Raw genomic sequence first — 21,139 nt, 5'->3', positions numbered from 1 at the left:
GTGTCCAAAGAAGGGCCAGAAGTATACAGAATGGTGTCGTCTGCGTAGAGGTGGATCAGAGAATCACCAGCAGCAAGAGCGACATCATTGATGTATACAGAGAAAAGAGTCGGCCCGAGAATTGAACCCTGTGGCACCCCCATAGAGACTGCCAGAGGTCCGGTCAACAGGCCCTCCGATTTGACACACTGAACTCTGTCTGAGAAGTAGTTGGTGAACCAGGCGAGGCAGTCATTTGAGAAACCAAGGCTGTTGAGTCTGCCGATAAGAATGCGGTGATTGAAAGAGTCAAAAGCCTTGGCCAGGTCGATGACTACGGCTGCACAGTATTGTCTTTTATCGATGGCGGTTATGATATCGTTTAGGACCTTGATCGTGGCTGAGGTGCACCCACGACCAGCTTGGAAACCAGATTGCAGAGTGGAGAAGGTACTGTGGGAATCGAAATGTTCGGTGATCTGTTTGTTAACTTGGCTTTCGAAGACCTTAGAAAGGCAGGGTAGGATACATGTAGGTCTGTAACAGTTTGGGTCTATCGTGTCAGCTTTCCAATCTTTGGGGATCTCAGACGATACGAAAGAGAGGTTGAACAGGCTAGTAATAGGGGTTGCAACAATTGCGGCGAATAATTTTAGAAAGAGAGGGTCCAGATTGTCTAGCCCAGCTGATTTGTAGTGGTCCAGATTTTGCAGCTCTTTCAGAACATCAGCTATCTGGATTTGGGTGAAGGAAAAATGGGGGAGGCTTGGGCAAGTTGCTGTTTGGTGTGCAGAGCTGTTGACTGGGATAGGGGTAGCCAGGTGGAAAGCATGGCCAGCCGTAGAAAAATGCTTATTGAAATTCTCAATTATCGTGATTTATCGGTGGTGACAGTGTTTCCTAGCTTCAGTGCAGTGGGCAGCTGGGAGGAGGTGCTCTTATTCTCCATGGACTTTAGTGTCCCAAAACTCTTTGGAATTAGTGCTGCAGGATGCAAATTTCTGTTTGGAAAAGCAAGCCTTTGCTTTCCTAACTGCCTGTGTATATTGGTTCCTAACTTCCCTGAAAAGTTGCATATCGCAGGGGCTATTCGATGCTAATGCAGTACGCCACAGGATGTTTTTGTGCTGGTCAAGGGCAGTCAGGTCTGGAGTGAACCAAGGGCTATATCTGTTCCTGGTTATACATTTTTTGAACGAGGCATGCTTATTTAAGATGGTGAGGAAAGCACTTTTAAAGAATAACCAGGCATCCTCTATAGATTAAAGGATGTCAATATCCTTCCAGGATACCTGGGCCAGGTCAATTAGAAAGGCCTACTCGCTGAAGTGTTTTAGGGTGCGTTTGACAGTGATGAGGGGTGGTTGTTTGACCGCAGACCCATTACGGAGGCAGGCAATGAGGCAGTGATCGCTGAGATCCTGGTTGAAGACAGCAGAGGTGTATTTAGAGGGCAGGTTGGTCAGGTTGATATCTATGAGGGTGCCCGTGTTTACGGATTTGGGGTTGTACTTGGTAGGTTCCACCGCGTTGGTGAAAATAGATCAAATGATTAGGGTGGGCACATGGGCTACTAACAGCTTACTACACAGCATATACTTAGTATACTATTTCTTAGCTACAGTATACATATCTCCCTTGCAAATTACATCATTTATGCTGCAGCATTCAATACATTTTTGGACTCACCTTGTGAAAGTGCCACGGCGGTCCTTTGTGGGCAAATTTTGTAATCAAAGTCTGGCATTCTCTGGATTTATGGTGGGAACTCGGGGGTGGAAAAAACACAGCCACTCCATTGAATAGCAGGCTAACGTTAGTGGTTGCTTTGCAATGCTTGCAGTTAGCCACTGATTCCTTCCAAACGACTCATTGTTGAATTTGCGATTTCCAACTTGTTGTGTAATCTTTATGTCCTATGGCCGATGAGTACTGATACGTTTTATCTATAATTTCTCTTCATTATTTATCTTCATATGACAATGATTAAAAATGATTTGCTAGTAGATTGTCGACTTGATTCATGATGATGACTGCTAGCTAAGACGTTGACATGATCAGTCCAATCAAAGCTACATATAAGGTGATTTGACACCATTTTATCAGTGGCCAATGACCTTGAGTCTTCTTGGAAGGGCACTTGTAATATAACTCTATGGCAGGACCCAAAGGGCTGAAATGTTGGATGTCTACCCTTACTAAGGACTACAACTTGGCGATGACTTACTGTCCCCATGAGTGACAGAACACAGAGCCAATCACGGCGCAATGCTCCTATTTTCTGCTGGCTCGCCCCACCAACACAGAAAGCACTGAGCTTGGCTGAAACACCTGCATTTTGGAGCTGCCTTCCTCAAGAAAACAAAAAAGAGACCATGCGTGTATGCAGCTTTATTAACGAATGATATATGTATTTTTTACATTGTTTGCAAACTGATATGTAACACGTATTAATGCCAAAATAACATGCAAAACAGGGAAGACCCCAAAAAAGTATTTATATATTTTGCCACATGTTGTTTCCATGAATTTCAGTGCAATTAAACATTAAAATAACATCATGTGCATGTATTTTTAAGTATGTGTTCTGCAATGCACTACTGTATAAAACATTCAGTAAAGCATTAGAAGTGTCAGAGTTGCGATATTTCAACTAAAAAGTTAATGTTAGATTTCAATAATACACGGCAGTGCTGTCTCACAGAACATCCATTACTACAGTCCAGTTAAGTATTGTTCTGACGACACAACCCAAAGTCGGGTAAAATGATTCGATTGATGTGATTATTTTAAGAGTGCCTTTTATCTTTAGGATGCCCAGCACACATGCATTTCTAAGACAATGTATTCATAATGCGTAGTTGCATTTATAATTACCATAACTCCTTGAGGGAAACAATGACAACTGGGTCGTTCTTGAATTGCTGTGGCATTTGGGGATTTTGGAAACGTCCATTCTCTAGATATGAATTATTTAAATGTATTTGGGTACACCTTCCCATTTCAAATCAACTATTATGGCAGCTTAATGACTTTAAATCATTTCTACCATTATGATAGAATTGTGCCACCAGTAGGAGCAGTAACACCAATGACGGTAACACCAATGACACATTTTAGGTAAATTAGGATAAGTCTTTAACACTTTAAAAATAATTGACTAAAGTGACATGATGAATCATTTTGCTCACACAATGTAATTGTCCTTCATTTACATTTCAATTGAGGTGACCACATCAGGTGAGGCAACCCCATATCACAGTCATAGTAAGTATGCCACATTCTATGCAATAAAGCCAACATGTATGCAACTATATTTGGAAGTTGAGTTGCTAATTGTTTACATAAAAATGTAACTTGAATGTTGGCTATATATGAGGGAGGTGTGCCCCTTCCTGTCCAATGAGGTCATTAATGGATTTTTAATGGGGGGAAAAATAAACAGCAAGTCAAAATATGGTCACATTAGTACCCCATTGAGACAGTTTCTTGTGTAACTTGCTATTTATTAACAATAACTATTACTTTAGTATAGCTTATGAGGTTATTAAGGATTGGCCAGTATTACATGCCTTATAATGTTTGAATAACAAATCACTTAATTAAGCCTTATATGTGGCTAATAACACAATACAGGCCTTATAAGCTACTTATATACAGTACATACTTATAAATTAGATAAATTAATAAATTAGTGGCTAACATGTGTACCTTCAAATAAAGTCTTACCCTTGTTTGAATTGTTGTTACTAATTGGCCCAAGGCTGCATCACTCGTGGGGGGACAACATGTTCACTGTTACCTTGTATAGCTTTGTAATGAGTAATGAAATCGGCTTTAATATTGCAGATAGTGTGGCTTCTATCAATGTAATTATCTGCATCATTTCCAATCCCCCATATATTTTGGTGTAAATATATATTTTTATTATATACATTATTTTCCTTCTTTTAATAGCCGTTGTTTGTTTGTTTTCATTGAACTGTACAATCAATTTTGTCTACTTTCTAGCATTCAAAATAATAGATATCTCTGAATGCCCAAATTATGTCACTACAACTCTGTACTGGGTCGATGTGCTTGCCCTAACTATTGCATGCAGTATAAAGGTCTTGCATTATGTTTTATCATTGATAAACAGTTCAATATATACAAAAACATGAATGATGTACAATTATTTGTCCTTTAAAGTGTTTTTCATGATTGCAAATGCCACAGAAATTCAAGAATGACCCAACTACTTTGAATACACATACAATGCCTTCAGAAAATCTTCACACCCCTTGACTTTTTCCATTGAAAAAAGTCAAGTTGTGTGAATACTTTCTGAAGGCATTGTATGTGTTCTTTCATTTCATTTCCAGTGTAGTTCTACACCAGGTCACTTTAAAATGTGAATGTTTTGGCTTGGGGTGCGGGAACGTGTCCACCTTACAGTGCGTAAGCATGTGCCCTTGTCACTACTGGAGCTGGCATCCTCTGCTACAGTCCTCTTCAGGGCTGTTGTTCTCAGATGACTCAGGGCTTTCTTCATCCACTGTCAAACACAAAAGATCCCAATTATCTCAAAACTTATCCTCGGTTTAGAATGTTAAAATAATTTGATAAAATATTGAATTTGGCCTTTAGTACTATAGCCCATAGAAACACATTGAATAACACATTCATGAATGGCAAAAAAGACTGGCAAAAAATAAATCATAAGGAATAAGGTTTTGAAGTGTCTGTCATTATTAAGAAACCTCAGGAAATATGTTTGTTTTTTCAACTTATATTTACCCTTTTATTTTTGTTGGCACAAAACTACCTCCATACTTCCAATTGTTTGTACAGGTTACCTTCAGACGAGTCCCGTGACACTTGTGGGGGTCGTAGAGAAAAAACAGAGGACACCATCGGGTTTACAAGAGTCTCCCCCTTCCATACGGTGGTCATAATAGTTAGGCCAAACTCGTTCGGATGCCACAGACGTTTATGTGAGAAGACCGATTTCCGGGATGTCTCATGGTCTGACAAATACCGCTGTAGCTCGGCTACCTTCCACCGCAGATGCGGAAGGCCGACATAGGCAGAAGCGGTGGATTGAGACACATCCCTTGCAAAAACCCCCGGATATTTCTAGCTTAAACTGACGGATTTTAAAGGGCAACTATGCCACTTTTCAACCTCATATTCATTACCTCCGGCAGTGTCTACATATAGTGCTTTCGGAAAGTTTTTCAGACGCCTTGACTTTTTCCACATTTTGTTACATTACAGCCTTATTCTAAAATGTATTAAATAAATAAAAATCCTTGGCAATCTAAACACAGTAAGATGGCGTCGACATATATGGCAGCTCTGCTTCTAGCTCCTAAGCAACTTCGCAGTATTTTTATGTGTGTTATTTCATACATTATTAGCCCAGAAAAGGTTTTGTGTTATTACATACAGCCGGAAATAACTTTTTTGTTCATACCCCCCAGGACAATTTAACTTTTTCCAGAGGCTGCTCCAAAACACCCCGCCAGTGGAGAAGAGGTATTCGGAGTGGAATTCTAGTCCGACTCAGGAGGCGTGCACACCATCTACCGAGTATATTACTTGCTAATGTTCGGTCTCTGGATAATTAAGTACACGTGCTAAGGGCGAGGGTCTCCTTCGGGATATACTGTCCCCGTCCATTCAGCCAACTGGGTTCTCAGTGCATCGCGCAGTCAGGAATAAAGAAGAAAGGAGGGGGTGTATGTTTCATGATTAACCACTCATGGTGCGATTGTGATAACATACAGAAACTCAAGTACTTTGGTTCACCCGACCTAGAATACCTCAAACAAATGCCGGCCGTATTACCTCCCAAGGGAATTCTCTTGGGAGTCACAGCCGTGTATGTTCCTCCTCAAGCCGATACCACAACGGCCCTCAAAGAACTAAACTGGATTTTATGCAAACTGGAAACCACATATCCTTAGGCCGCATTTATTGTAGCTGGAGATTTTAGCAAAGCAAATTTGAGGAAAATGCTAACGAAGTTCAAGCAACACATTGAAGGTAGTACATTGGACCACTGTAGTACATTGGACCAAAACATTGGACCACTGCTACTCACCTTTTCGAAATGCCTAAAAGGCGCTTCCCCGCCCTCCCTTAGGCAAATCTGATCACGACTCCATTTTTCTTCTACCTTCCCATAGGCAGAAACTCAAACAGGAGGTACCCGTGCTAAGGTCTATCCAATGCTGGTCTGACCAATTGGAATCCATGCTTCAAGATTGTTTTGATCAGTCAGACTGGGACATGTTCTGGGTAGCCTCTGAGAATAACATCGACGAATACACGGATAAGGTGACTGAGTTCATCAGGAAGTGTATAGGAGATGTTGTACCCACTGTGACTAATAAAACCTACCCAAACCAGATGGTAGCATTCGCACAAAACTGAAAGCGCAAACCACAGCATTTAACCATGGCAAGTTGACTGGGAATACGGCCGAATACAAATAGTGTAGTTATTCCCTCAGTAAGGCAATCAAACAGGCAAAACATCAGTACAGAGACAAAGTGGAGTCCCAATTCAATGGCTCAGATACAAGACATAGGTGCATGGTCTACAGACAATCATGGACAACAAAGGGAAAACAAGCCACGTCGCGGACACCGAAGTCTAAACACTTTCTTCACCCGCTTTGAGGACAACACAGTGCCACTGACATGGCCCACTACCAAGGACTGTGGGCTCTCCTTCTCCGTGGCTGACGTGACTAAGACATTTAAGCGTGTTAACCCTCGCAAGGCTGCCGGCACAGACGTCATCCCTAGCCGCGTCCTCATAGCATGCACAGACCAGTTGGGTGGAGTATTTACGGACATATTCCTGTCCCAGTCTGCTGTCCCCACTTGCTTCAAGATGTCCACCATTGTTCCTGTACCCAAGAAAGCAAAGGGAACTGAACAAAATGACTCAATTCTGTCATCATAAAGTGCTTTGAGAGGCTAGTCAAGGATCAAATCACCTCTACCTTACCTGACACCCTAGACCCACTTCAATTTGCTTACCTCCCCAATAGATCCACAGACGATGCCATCGCACTGCACACTGCCCTATCCCATCTGGACAAGAGGAATACCTAGGTAAGAATGCTGTTCATTGACTATAGCTCAGCATATAGTCAATGAACAGCATAGTACCCTCCAAGCTCATCATTAAGCTTGGGGCCCTGGGTCTGAAACCCCGTCCTGTGCAACTGGGTCCTGGACTTCCTGTCAGATGACCCTCAGGTGGTGAAGGTAGGAAACAACACCTCCACTTCGCTGATCCTCAACACAGGGGCCCCACATGGGTGCGTGCTCATCCCCCTCCTGTACTCCCTGTTTACCCATGACTGCGTGGCTACTCACACCTCCAACTCAATCATCAAGTTTGCAGATGACACAACAGTAGTAGTCCTGATAACCAACAATGACGACACAGCCTAAAGGGAGGAGGTGAGGGCCCTGGGAGAGTGGTGCCAGAAAAATAACCTCTCACTCAACGTCAACAAAACAAAGGAGATGATCGTGGACTTCAGGAAACAGCAGAGGGAGCACCCCCCTATCCACATCGACGGGACCGCAGTGGAGAAGGGGGAAAGCCTCAAGTTCCTTGGCGTACTGACGGTCTAAAATGGTCCACCCCACAGACAGTGTGGTGAAGAAGGCGCAACAGTGCCTCTTCAACCTCAGGAGGCTGAAGAAATTTGTCTTGGCTCCTAAAACCCTCACAAACCATCATTTTGGGATGTATCACCGCCTGTTACGGCAACTGCACCGTTCGCAACCGCAGGGCTCTCCAGAGGGGGCAAACTACCTGCCCTCCAGGACACCTACAGCACCCGATGTCACAGGAAGGCCAAAAAGATCATCAAGGACATCAACCACCCAAGCCACGGCCTGTTAACCTCGCTATCATCCAGAAGGCGAGGTCAGGACAGGTGCATCAAAGCTGGGACAGAGAGACTGAAAAACAGCTTCTATTTTAAGGCCATCAGACTGTTAAATAGCCATCGCTAGCCGGCTTTCACCCGGTTACGCAACCCTGCACCTTAGAGGCTGCTGCCCTCTATACATACGCTTGGAATCACTGGCCACTTTAATAATGTTTAAATAATGTTCACATACTGCTTTACTCATCTGTCACACCCTAATCTGTTTCACCTGTCTTTGTGATTGTCTCCACCCCCTCCAGGTGTCGCCCATCTTCCCCATTATCCCCTGTGTATTTATACCTGTGTTCTCTGTTTGTCAGTTGCCAGTTCGTTTTGTTTCGTCAAGCCTACCAGCCATTTTTCTATCTGTTCCTGTATCTCGATTTTTCCTGTATTCTAGTTTTCCCGGTTTTAACCTTTCCTGCCTGCCCTGACTCTGGGCCTGCCTGCCGTCCTGTACCTTTGCCCCACCTATCTGGATTACTGACCCACGCCTGCCCTTGACCTGTCTTTTCCTGCCCCTGTTGGATTAATAAACTGTTGTTACTTCGAAGTTGTCTGCATCTGGGTCTTACCTGAAAAGTGATCATCTCATGTATGTACTGAATACTATTCTACTGTATTTTAGTCAATGCCACTCCGAAATTGCTCAATCTAATATTTATATATTAATTCCATTCTTTTACTTGTAGATTTGTGTCTATTGTACTGAATCGTTTTTAGATAATACTGTACTGTTAGACACTACTGCACTGTTGGAGCTAGGATCACAAGCATTTCACTACACCTGCAATAACATCTGCTAAATATGTGTATGTGACCAATAACATTTTATTTGACTTGATTTGAATACCCCATAATGACACAGCAAAAACAGGTTTTTAGCAATTTCTGCAAATATGTGTGTATATATTAATCACGTAAGTATTCAGACCCTTTGCTCTGAGACTCGAAATTGAGCTCAGGTGCATCCTGTTTCCTATGATAATCCTTGAGATGTTTTTACAACTTGATTGGAGTCCACCTGTGGTAAATTCAATTGATTGGACATGATTTGGAAAGGCACACACCTGTCCATATAAAGGTCCCGCAGTTGACAGTGCATGTCAGAGCAAAAAACAAGTCATGAGGTCAAAAGAATTGTCCATAGAGCTCCGAGACAGGATTGTGTCAAGGCACAGATCTGGGTAAAGGTACCAAAACATTTCTGCAGAATTGAAGATCTCCAAGAACACAGTGGCCTCCATCTTTCTAAAATGGAAGAAGTTTGGAACCACCAAGACTCTTCCTAGAACTGGCCACCCGGCCAAACTGAGCAATCGGGTGGGGGGAGGCCTTGGTCAGGGAAGGGACCAAGAATCCGATAGTCACTCTGTCAGAGCTCCAGAGTTCCTCTGTGAAGATGGGAGAACCTTCCAGAAGGACAACCGTCTGTGCAGCACTCCACCAATCAGGCCTTTTCAGTAAAAGGCCTCTCAGTCTCTGGTCTGATGAAACCAAGATTGAACTCTTTGGCCTGAATACCAAGCATCACGTCTGGAGGAAACCTGGCACCATCCCTACGGTGAAGCATGGTGGTGGCAGCACCATGCTGTAGGGATGTTTTTCAGCAGCAGGGACGGGGAGACTAGTCAGGATCGAGGCAAAGATGAACGGAGCATAGTACATAAAGATTCTTGATGAAAACCTGCTCCAGAGCACTCAGGACTTCAGACTGGGGTGAAGTTTCACCTAACAACAGGACAACGACCCTAAGCACACAACCAAGACAACGCAGGAATGGCTTCGGGACAAGTCTGATTTTCATTGAGTGGCTCAGCCAGAGCCCGGAATTTAACCCGATCGAACATCTCTGGAGAGACCTGAAAATAACTGTGCAGCGACGCTCCCTATCCAACCTGACAGAGCTTGAGAGGATCTGCAGAGAAAAATGGGAGAAACTCCCCAAATACAGGTGTGCCAAGCTTGTAGTGTCACACCCAAGAATACTTGAGGCTGTAATCACTGCCAAAGGTGCTTCAACAAAGCACTCAGTAAAGGGTCTGAATACTTATGTAAATGTGATATTTCATTTTTTTTGTTTTACACATTTGCAAACATTTCTAAAACCTGTATTTGCTTTGTCATTATGGGGTATTGTGTGTAGATTGATGAAGGAAAAAAACTATTGAATCCATTTTAGAATAAGGCCGTAACGTTACAAAATGTGGAAAACGTAAAGTGGCCTGAAAGCTTTCCGAATGCACTGTATAACAAAAAAATGCTTGACAAAAACAATCATGACAACATACACTACTGCTCAAAAGTTTGGGGTCACTTAGAAATTTCCTTATTTTTGAAAGATAAGCACATTTTGTGTCCATTAAAATAACATCAAATAGATCAGAAATACAGTTTAGACATTGTTAATGTTGTTACTGACTATTGTAGCTGGTAACGGCAGATTTTTAATGGAATATCTACATAGGCGTACATAGGCCCACTATCAGCAACCATCACTCATGTGTGGCACATTGTGTTAGCTAATCCAAGTTGATCATTTTAAAAGGCCAATTGATCATGAGAAAACCCTTTTGTAATTATGTTAGCACAGCGGAAAACTGTTGTTCTGATTAAAGAAGCAATAAAACTGGCCTTCTTTAGACTAGTTGAGTGTCTGGAGCATCAGCATTTTGTGGGTTCGATTGCTTTTCTTTAAAAAATATGGACATTTCTAAGCGACCCCAAACTTTTGAACGGTAGTGTACATGAATTTCATCCAGAAGTGAATTAATGACAGCAGGGAAAGAAGATAGCGGGTCAGTATCATCTACCGTATACTCACTCTGTATTGGCAAGAAGGCCTCATCACCGTTCTCTCTGATCATTTCCTCTATTTTGTCCAGCAGATCTGAGATGTTCCTTGTGTCCTTCCCCGGCAACTTGCTGTCCACCACGTGATAATAGTTCCCACAGTATTCCAACAACCTGTGGAGCTCCCGCCCTCCCCTCTGAATGTGCTCCTCGACGGGCGTTCGGCCCAGCCAATCCCCGCAGCTGAACAGCACCATGGTGTGGAGACACGCCCTATCACCAAACAGGCCCTCCAGGTGGGCCTCCAGGGTCCGCCTCTTGCGTGAAGTGAGGGTGGAGATGATGGGCAGCACCAGGAGAAGGGTGTGGGGGCCAGGCCGGAGGAGGGTGGCCCCTCGCTTTGACTCCTGCCTGACGTGTTTCGGGGTGCGTCTTATGGAGAACCAGTCCCAGCCGGGGGTGTCAACAATGGTGACTCTGCGTCCGGCCACCTCGGCCTGCCTCCTAAGGCTTTGCTCCGTCTCTGTCCCCGACTCAAAGTCCCGACGGCCCAGGATGGTGTTCCCTACAGAACTTTTTCCCACTCCTTTCCAGCCCAGCAAGAGGACCCTCAGCTCTGTGATAGACAGGGAGAGATAGAAAGCTTTATAACGTGTATGTTATTTATTCAAAACTTTATGAACTTTTATGAACTATTATGCCAAGTATACAAAACTCTTAGAAAAGCAGGTTATATTTAAAAAGGTTCTTCAGGTGTCCCCATGGCAGAACCCTGTAACAACGTTATCCAGTGTTATTAAATTAACCGTTGTTAAAAACCCTTCTAGGTCCCAACCCCTTTAGGGGTTCCATGTAGAAACCTTTCCACAGAGGGTTCTACATGGAATCCAAAAGTGTTCTTCAAATGGTTCTCCCATGGGGACAGCTGGAGATCCCTTTTGAAACGCTTTCTTCTAAGAGTGAAGGCAATAAGAGCTGGTCACCTCTGGGAGGCCCTCCGACCTCCGAGGTGCCAAGTATACAAAACTCTTAGAAAAGCAGGTTATATTTAAAAAGGTTCTTCAGGTGTCCCCATGGCAGAACCCTGTAACAACGTTATCCGGTGTTATTAAATTAACCGTTGTTAAAAACCCTTTTAGGTCCCAACCCCTTTAGGGGTTCCATGTAGAAACCTTTCCACAGAGGGTTCTACATGGAATCCAAAAGGGTTCTTCAAATGGTTCTCCCATGGGGACAGCTGGAGAACCCTTTTGAAACGCTTTCTTCTAAGAGTGAAGGCAATAAGAGCTGGTCACCTCTGGGAGGCCCTCCGACCATCCGCAGCCTCTGCCTCTCCCTCTCCTCCCGCTCCTCTCTCATCCGCCTCTCTTCCACCGCCTTCCTTGCCTGCTCTTCCTCTAGCAGAATCAGTTCGTTTACTGCAAAATACCAGCCATGGTTTTCCTTAACCTGCTCCTCTACCTTCTCCAGCAGCTCCTGAACTTGTGTGTTCACCGTGTTGTCATCCCCACTCTGCTGTGTGTTACTATCCAGGCCATGGTATCTGTTACCACACCTCTCCACCAGCCACTGAAGGGGCTCCCCAGCTGCAATGAACTCCTCTACGAATGTCCCCTCAGGTAGCTGGTCAACCCCAGTGAAGAGCACCATGGTGGACCTCCAGGCCCCTCCTCCTAGATGACCCAGCTGCTTCTCTGCTGCCTTCCTGTGGCCCTCTGTGAAGGGCTGTGACACGGGGACCACCATCAGGAGCGCGTGGGGCCCTGGGGGACAGAGGGTGGCACCGACACATGGTCCCTCCTTGCTAGCCCGCTCTGGCGGGACCCCGGTGGTATCATCCGCTGAGTCATGGGGTATAATCCAGCCTGGGGTGTCAACCACGGTGATACGCCTCCTGCAGACCTCCCCGTGGCCAACGGTGCTGTGGACAGTCTCTGTCCCAGTCTGGAAGACCTCCTCACCTAGGATGGCATTCCCTGTGGTGCTCTTCCCAGCTCCTGGTCCCCCCAGCAACAGAAGCCTACGCTCCGGGAGATGACAGAAGGGTTCAACTGCCGGAGACGACAACGACTGGCAGATGTTTGGACTCTCCATTTGAGCTCTCCAAGGCAGAGAGCAAAAGATAATTTTCTGTTTTAATGTCTATGCTGTCAGATGGCCAGAGAAGAGAGAGCTATAACTGACAGTAGCTCCTGTTGGGATTGTCCATGGAAGAGTGCAGATTAATATCTGTAGCGAGGAGCAGAGCTACAGAACTAAACTCACCTACCGGTACCAAATTCAGAGCCAGTGGAGAATGTAGCCATTTTGTCTCTAGCCTCTTGTTTTCTTTCTCACCCCTCCACGATTTTTCCCTCCTGCTCCTTCAAAGGATACCAGTAGTCTGTCATATGGTGTTTCCTGACCGGTCCACAAAATGCTGGCAGTCAAAAAGGTTTCCTCTTCTAGTCTCTCCCCATCTCATTCTCACTCTCATTCAATCGCAGAACATTTCACTCTATCCCACCCCACTCTCTCTCTCGCTCTCTCTCACTGTTTCCCCATTCTCTCTTTGTCTCTCCTTCTCTCTCTTCCTCCCCTTTTCTTTCTCCCTTTCTCTCTGTAGGTCTTTCTGTCTTGCACCCCCTTCCCTGGAACTACGTTTTTTCTCTTCTTTTATTTATCTTCTCAAGAGCGAAGATTGTGCAGACAGCAAGTCAACGCCATGCAGCTTCGGGGAAATGACTGGTCATATTGAGGTGAAGCAAACAAGGGAGCTTCTCCTACACCTAGCACGACATACTGCTGCAGACAGAGACAAAGTGGGGAGCAGTGCTGGAGAGAAGTTACCGTGGTTACAGCTGTGGGAAGAATGCCTCCAATGCTGCACTTTATTTATAATACAGACATTGGAGGAACAATTGTGAGAGAGGGAGAATATGAGGGAGGAGGGAGAGAGACGATGATCATATTGAAATAGGGTATTTACAAAAAAGACAACATTTGAAATGCAGACCAGAAATGTGTGGTTATGTACAGTTGAAGTTTACATACACTTAGGGTTGAGTCATTAAAACTCGTTTTTCAACCACTCCACAAATTTATTGTTAACAAACTATAGTCTTGGCAAGTCGGTTAGGACATCTACTTTGTAGATTTGTCTCCAACAAATGTTTACAGACAAATTATTTCACTTATAATTCACTGCAACACAATTCCAGTGGGTCAGAAGTTCACATACACTAAGTTGACTGGGCTTTTAAACAGCTTGGAAAATTCCAGAAAATTATGTCATGGCTTTAGAAGCTTCTGATAGGCTAAATGACATAATTTGAGTCAATTGGAGGTGTACCTGTGGATGTATTTCAAGGCCTAAATTTCAACTCAGTGCAAATTTGCTTGACATCATGAGAAAATCAAAAGAAATCAGCCAAGACCTCAGATTCTTTTTCTTTTAGACCTCCACAAGTCTGGTTCATCCTTGGGAGCAATTTCCAAACGCCTGAAGGTACCACGTTCATCTGTACAAACAATAGTACGCAAGTATAAACACCATGGGACCACGCAGCTGTCATACCGCTCAGGAAGGAGACACGTTCTGTCTCCTAGAGATGAACGTACTTTGGTGCAAAAGTGCAAATCAATCCCAGAACAACAGCAAAGGACCTTGTGAAGATGCTGGAGGAAACAGGTACAAAAGTATCTATATCCACAGTAAAACAAGTCCTATATCGACATAACCTGAAAGAACGCTCAGCAAGGAAGAAGCCACTGCTCCAAAACCACCATAAAAAAGCCAGACTATGTTTTGCAACTGCACATGGGGACAAAGATCGTACTTTTTGGAGAAATTTCCTCCGGTCTGATCAAACAAAAATAGAACTGTTTGGCCATAATGACCATCGCTATGTTTGGAGGAAAAAAGGGGATGCTTGCAAGCTGAAGAACACCATCCCAGCCGTGAAGCACGGTGGTGGCAGCATCATGTTGTGGGGGTGCTTTCCTGCAGGAGGGACTGGTGCACTTCACAAAATAGATGGCATCATGAGATGGAAAATTATGTGGATATATTGAAGCAACATCTCAAGACATCAGTCAGGAAGTTAAAGCTTGGTCGCAAATGAGTCTTCCAAATGGACAATGACCCCAAACATACTTCCAAAGTTGTGGCAAAATGGCTTAAGGCCAACAAAGTCAAGGTATTGGAGTGGCCATCACAAAGCCCTGACCTCAATCCCATAGAAAATTTGTGGGTAGAAATGAAAAAGTGTGTGCGAGCAAGGAGGCCTACAAACCTGACTCAGTTACACCAGCTCTGTCAGGAGGAATGGGCCAAATTCACCCAACTTATTGTGGGAAGCTTGTGGAAGACTACCTGAAACGTTTGACCCAAGTTAAACGATTTAAAGGCAATGCTACCAAATACTAATTGAGTGAATGTAATGGGATAATTATACTGGATGTTATTATAAATGTACATTCTGCCAATGTCGATGTGTATTAAATTGAGTTTTTACTTTGAGTGATAGGACCAATTTGAATCATTGATCAATGTCATTCTACATTTTGGTTGGATAATTAGTTGGGTTTTTAATTATGATTTGGAAAATGAATGATTTCCCTGACCTTTTCTCTAATCCTGACTACATCTCTGATGGTGAGTACCCCAATTCTGAGCATGAGGACTCAGAGGGATGACTGTCCTTTCTGTTGTGATGAGGCCTGTGTTTAAACACTGGTTCTCCTGTAACTTAGGGAGCATTTCTATGTTCTGTTTTTTATTTTTTATTTTCCTCAACAATGTATTATTCTGTGTGATTAAACATGTGCAAGTCTGTCTTGTAGAATAAAGGTTGTAAACGTAGTTTCCGAAGGGAGAAAGCTAAGGTACTCGACATTGAAGGGATTTGATTCTTTATTTTCTTTTAAATATTGATTATGTATTTTTTCCAATTACTTGTCTCCACAATGTCTGTGCGCAAGTCACTCCCTCCTTTCGCATTGGGGGGAGGTGTAGGGCAGTGTCTGGAACCATTGTATGTCCTCTCTGATGTTGCACTTATTTATGCTGGGATAGTGTATGACCTAGAGGCTCACTCCCCTCAGTGAGTTTGTCCAGGAGAGGGGTCAAGAAGGGGTTTACTTGAGATGGTAGTATCTAGAGTTGACAATTGATTTATGCCATTGGATGAGATGGTGTTTTTGTGCTATGAAGTACCAGGAACGGGATTAGAACCTCGTCTTAGGGACCAAACTGAACGATAATTTATAGTGAATGTTATCTGGCTAAGGGATACTCCTTTCTCAATTATAAAGTCCCTTTGTGAACTGTTCCTAAGATCTGTGGTTTGTCATGTAAGTTGAGAAGGGTGTATCTTGGCTATAAAAGATCTTTGTACTTTTCTGTTGTCACTTTCAATGGTTCATTAGAGATGGCGGATCATTGAAAGTCAAATGCTATTACAAGCTCTTAAACCACAGTTCAGTTCAAGAAGAGTTAAGAAAATATTTACCAAATAAACTAAAGTAAAAAGTAACACAATAAAATAACAATAGCGAGGCTATAAACAGGGGTACCGGTCCTGAGTCAGTGTGCGGGGGTACAGGTTAGTTGAGGTAATTTGTGCATGTACTGTAGGTAGGGGTGAAGTGACTATGCATAGGTAATAAACAGCGAGTAGCAGCTGTGTACAAAACAAAAGGGGGTGTCAATGTAAATAGTCTGGTGGCCATTTGATTAATTGTTCAGCAGTCTTATGGCTTGTGGGTAGAAGCTGTTATTAAGGAGCCTTTTGGTCCTAGACTTGGCGCTCCGGTACCGCTTGCTGTGCGGTAGCAGAGAAAACAGTCTGACTTGGGTGACTGGAGTCTCTGATGATTTTATGGGCTTTCCTCTGACACCGCCTATTATATAGGTCCTGGATGGCAGGAAGCTTGGCCCCAGTGATGTACTGTGCCATACGCACTACCATCTTGAGCGCCTTATGGTCAGATGCCGAGCAGTTGCCATACCAGGTGGTGATGCAAACGGTCAGGATGCTCTCGATGGTGCAGCTGTAGAATTTTTTGAGGATCTGAGGACCCATGCCAAATCTTTTCAGTCTCCTGAGGGGGAAAGGGTTTTGTCGTGCCCTCTTCACGACTGTCTTGTTGTGTTTGGAGCTACATCTCATGCTTGCTTGAAAAATGATGATTGAGATTATATTCCTTAAAAACGGCAACACTTTCTTGGCATATCAGCCTTATGTCCAATATTAGTAAAAAAGTATTTTGCTCTCAATTCTTCTTTAAACACACAACATTCAGAGTCCACTTTTCTCATTTTCGCATTACTCATTTTTCAAGTCAAAAGTCATCAAGTAATGAAGTGGCTATGATGACTGAGAGCATTCTGAATCAGCGCCATTGGAGGTTGTTTGTTTATCATGGAATGAGTAATTTTAGGCCAAAAATCGTAACTCAAGTATAATAATCTTTAATACATTTAAAAAATGTCTCGTGGGCCGGATTGAAGTGCCCAGCGGGCCAAATACGGCCGGCGGCTGTACTTTGACCCCCCCTTGCACTAGAGCGAGCGGCTACCTCTGTAGGCCAAAACAAGCACAACACCCCTTGACTTTAAATAATAATAAATAAAAATAAATCATCATTACAAAATGTCAAAGATTAGGGTACCATAGCTTTATCTCACACTATCCCACATTTCTGGTTGGCATCACAGGGAACCCAAACATAAGCAAAAAACGGTACTATTAATACAGAAAGTATTACCCCTTTTTCACAGCAGCTATTTCCCTTTTTCTTTGATGTTAGACAAACTGTGACGACCCTCCCACTCTGTCTGCCGAATTCTTTCTCTTTGCTCTTGTTTTCCTTAATAGGATGTCGGTGGGCGGAGCCGGGAGGGTCGTCAGCGAAATGGGACACACCTGGGCTCGGGTGTATCCCAGGATAAATGCACCTCTTCCCCATTCATTGGGGAGACTCTCTCCATGCAGACACAGACAGATTTTGGGTGTGGCATTTTTTTTGTGGCTATATTTGGCTTGTTGGCGTTGGCACCTTTCAACACCCCTCATTATCATATGTATACACGCGACTACTCACTTACGCTACTGATTACTGACTAAACACACACCATTAATTGTATTTACTTTACTTCAGTTAATAAATATGTTTTGTTATTCTTTATCTCCACGTTGTCTGCCTTTTTGTTACGGGCTTCGAGCCGGTTCGTGACAAAACCATGCACAACAATAGTAGCCTAATGCCTCAGACTTTATCAAAAAAATTGCCCATAATGGTATATAAATGCATCATAATACCAACCTCTTTTGACCTTGGTGGGTTAATTTATTTAATGTCGGCATGAGCTAGAATATATATATTTTTATTACATTTTCATTTTATTTATTTTAAATAGACGGCTCTGTATAGCATCTACGTGACTTCACGCACTCAAGAATGCTCATCCAATCACCCGACGGATTTTATGACGAGCCTCATGAAATTGCTTTTGTAACCGATAGGAAATGGCTAGCTAGTTAGCGGTGTGCGCTAGTAGCGTTTGAAGTAGTTTCCCTTGCTCTGCAATGATCGGGACTTTTGTGGAGTGATAGGCAACAATGCTTCGAGGCTAACTGTCGTGGATGTGTGCAGAGTCCCTGGTTCAAGCCCAGGTTGGGGCGAGGAGAGGGACAGAAGCAAAACTGCTACAACTCCCTACGGAAGGAAATATAATGACGAGATACCTATGTTTCCACTCTAACAATTGGATTCGTTGTCCACAGAACGGCTGGCTGTCAAGCTCCCGCCCATTCCTCCCTTTGTATTGGTGGATACATCTCGTTATTGCAATACTTTTTAAATATTGGATGTTGACATCAACCGCCTGGAGAGAGATGCAAGGCTACTAGCTTCATGTCATGAAATGCATAGCCGATATAAAGTGTTTTCTCTCAAAGTTGCCAGGATGTCACATGTCCTACACTCGTAACAACCTATGCATTACGAAACGTATATTAGATCAAATAAACCTCAAACTATTACATTTATGTTGAACAAATTCGACACTGTCATTGACTTCCATACAAAAACGCCTTGCTTGGTGAGCGAAATAAACAAAACATCGCCACCTGCTGGAGAAGACAGATTTTTTTGCCCAGTTAACCCTCGTTTCGCCTGTTGAAGTAGTCAAGTAGTCACAAATATATACAGTACCAGCCAAACGTTTGGACACACCTACAGTACTCATTCAAGGGTTTTTCTTTATTTTCTACATTGTAGAATAACAGTGAAGACATCAAAACTATGAAATAACACATATGGAATCATGTGGTAACCAAAAAAGTGTTTAAACAAATATTTTTTATTTGAGATTCTTCTAAGTAGCCACTCTTTGCCTTTATGATAGCTTAAATTAATTTGTGTCACGGAGCAGACACGCTGTGTTGTATGAGATTTTGCAGTGCCTGTTTAGGGTGAGAGAGATGGGGGCATTTGTGAGGTTCGTCTGGGTACCAGCTCATGTGGGAGTAAAGAGGAATGAGTAGGTGGATATTCTTGCCAAGCAGGCTCTCAAACATCCTAGTGTTGAAATGGAATTCTCAATCAGTAAAGCAGAAGCCAAGGGGTTAATAAAAAGAGTGGTTAAAAACAAATGGCAAGAGTTGTGGAACAGGGAGGGGAAGGGAAGACACCTGTAGAAGACCCAGGAAAAGGTGGGGGCAGGGAGGTCCTTAGGTCGAGAAAGAAGGGAGGAAAGTGTAATCACAAGGCTGAGACTGGGACACGCACGGCTCAACAGTACATTCAAATTGGTAGTGATCACTGTCAGGAGGAGATGGAGACAGTGGAACGTGTTATTCAGTTCCAGCAATATGGGAGGGAAAGGAAGAGATTGTTATCATATTTAAGAAGTAATGGTGTTGAAGAGCCAAGCATAAGTGAATTGCTGAGAAACTCTTGAGGGGATTTGGGAGGAAATAGTGTCATGTAATGGGAATAGAAGGGAGGACGTTATGTTGTGTAGGATGAGATAAGGGCATACAGGATTTAAGTCCTCTTTGAAATTGATAGGGAAACATGGTAGCGGAGTCTGTAATGGCTGTATGGTAGAGGAAACGGTTGAGCATGTATTATTATTTTGGGAAATGTATGATGTAGAAAGGGAGAGGTTGTTTGACTCGGTCAGATAGGTTGGATGGGAATAGGGATTGGGTGGTATTTTGGGTGGGGGTGGTGGGAGTAGTGAGGTTTGTAGGAAATTATTTTATTCGAAATGAAGGGTTAGTTATTAAGAGAATATAGCGCTATAGAAAAGTTGTGACTGGCCTCACACTCCAGTACTGTATGTGGCAATGTATGCACCTGTCAGTTGGTTGCAAACCGTCAATAAAAACTTAAAGAAGAAGCAGACTCAGAAGTGTGTGGTTTCAGGGTGGGTGAAAACAGAGTTTGGTGTTGTGGAATCGCTGAGGGTCTTGTGGTCTTGTGATAATTGTTTGTGTTTCTGCTGGTCAGAGGCTAAAGGCGCTCCACGGTAAACGAATGATCGCAAGAAACGTGAATTGTGTTGCTCTCAAGAAAAGGGTGCCGTTGAAAGGAGTAATTACTGGGGTAGCAGTAAATGTAAAAGTTGACCAACTGAAGGGGAATATTCACAGTGTTTGTGATGCTTGTAATTTTGTGCGACACAGACAGGGTGGCGTGAGTGGTGAAACAGAAGAGCCATTGTTTGTTCTTTTGAGTTTTGATGTTGAGTCTTTGCCGTACAAAGTGATATTAGGTTATCGTGTATGAGATTTTGTGCCGAATACATTACACTGTTACAGGTGTCAAGCTCATGGGCATGTGGCAGCAGTGTGTAGGAGGGAGGTTTGTAGATGTGAGAAGTGTGCAGAAGGGCATGAGACAAAGGAATGTGTAGCATTGGGGAAGGTAGTGGTATGTGTTAATTGTAGGGGTGCCCATGGGGCTGGGGATCAGAAATGTCCCATGTGAGAGAGGAAGGTTGAGGTTTCCAGGGTTAGAGTAGTGCATACGTTGTCATATGCTGAGGCAGTGAAGAAAGTAGAGGAAGATGGGTCATGGGGGAGGGTTCCTGAGAGGAGTGGTGTGAGTAGTAGATCTGTACAAGTACAGAGGAATAAATCAACAAGTGATTTGTTTCAGTAAGATTGGATTTTTTTGCATTTATAGCAATGGTTATCAAGTCGCAGAAAATTTAGGTTGTGGGGGCAGCTGAAGAGAGGTATTTGGGTGTGCGAGACTTGACATCAGAAGAGTGACAGGGTGTGTTAAGTGGTGTCCCATCCTTTCAGGTTGTCAGCCTTAGTTAGGACTAAATAGATGTAAATAGTCTAGTAGGGTTGTGTTTTTATTATAATTTTTCTTTTTTGTTAGTGTTGTTAGATGGTAGGGTATTTGTTTATTTATTTATTTTTT

At 43.4% G+C, this 21,139-nt stretch overlaps 1 protein-coding gene across 2 annotated transcripts; it reads right to left on the bottom strand.

Annotated features, from left to right (window-relative positions):
• Positions 1 to 2,350: 2,350 nt before the first annotated feature.
• LOC139565037 (GTPase IMAP family member 8-like) lies at positions 2,351 to 13,554 on the bottom strand. 2 transcript variants are annotated; one of them, XM_071385046.1, is made up of 4 exons: positions 12,010 to 13,554; positions 10,746 to 11,330; positions 4,759 to 4,838; positions 2,351 to 4,516 (listed from the first exon to the last, which is right to left on the bottom strand). In XM_071385046.1, the coding sequence occupies exons 1-3, from the start codon at positions 12,806 to 12,808 to the stop codon at positions 4,783 to 4,785; spliced, it is 1,440 nt and encodes a 479-aa protein (XP_071241147.1). In that variant the 5' UTR covers positions 12,809 to 13,554; the 3' UTR covers positions 2,351 to 4,516; positions 4,759 to 4,782. The 2 variants fall into 2 exon arrangements, with proteins under 2 accessions (XP_071241147.1, XP_071241146.1); XM_071385045.1 differs by lacking the exon at positions 4,759 to 4,838 and having other exon boundaries at positions 12,010 to 13,549.
• Between the last annotated feature and the right edge of the window lie 7,585 nt (positions 13,555 to 21,139).

The sequence above is a fragment of the Salvelinus alpinus genome, chromosome 36 (genome assembly GCF_045679555.1).
Source record: "Salvelinus alpinus chromosome 36, SLU_Salpinus.1, whole genome shotgun sequence".
In the NCBI taxonomy this organism is placed as follows: Eukaryota; Metazoa; Chordata; class Actinopteri; order Salmoniformes; family Salmonidae; genus Salvelinus; species Salvelinus alpinus.
This window is presented reverse-complemented; position numbering and strand designations above follow the sequence as displayed.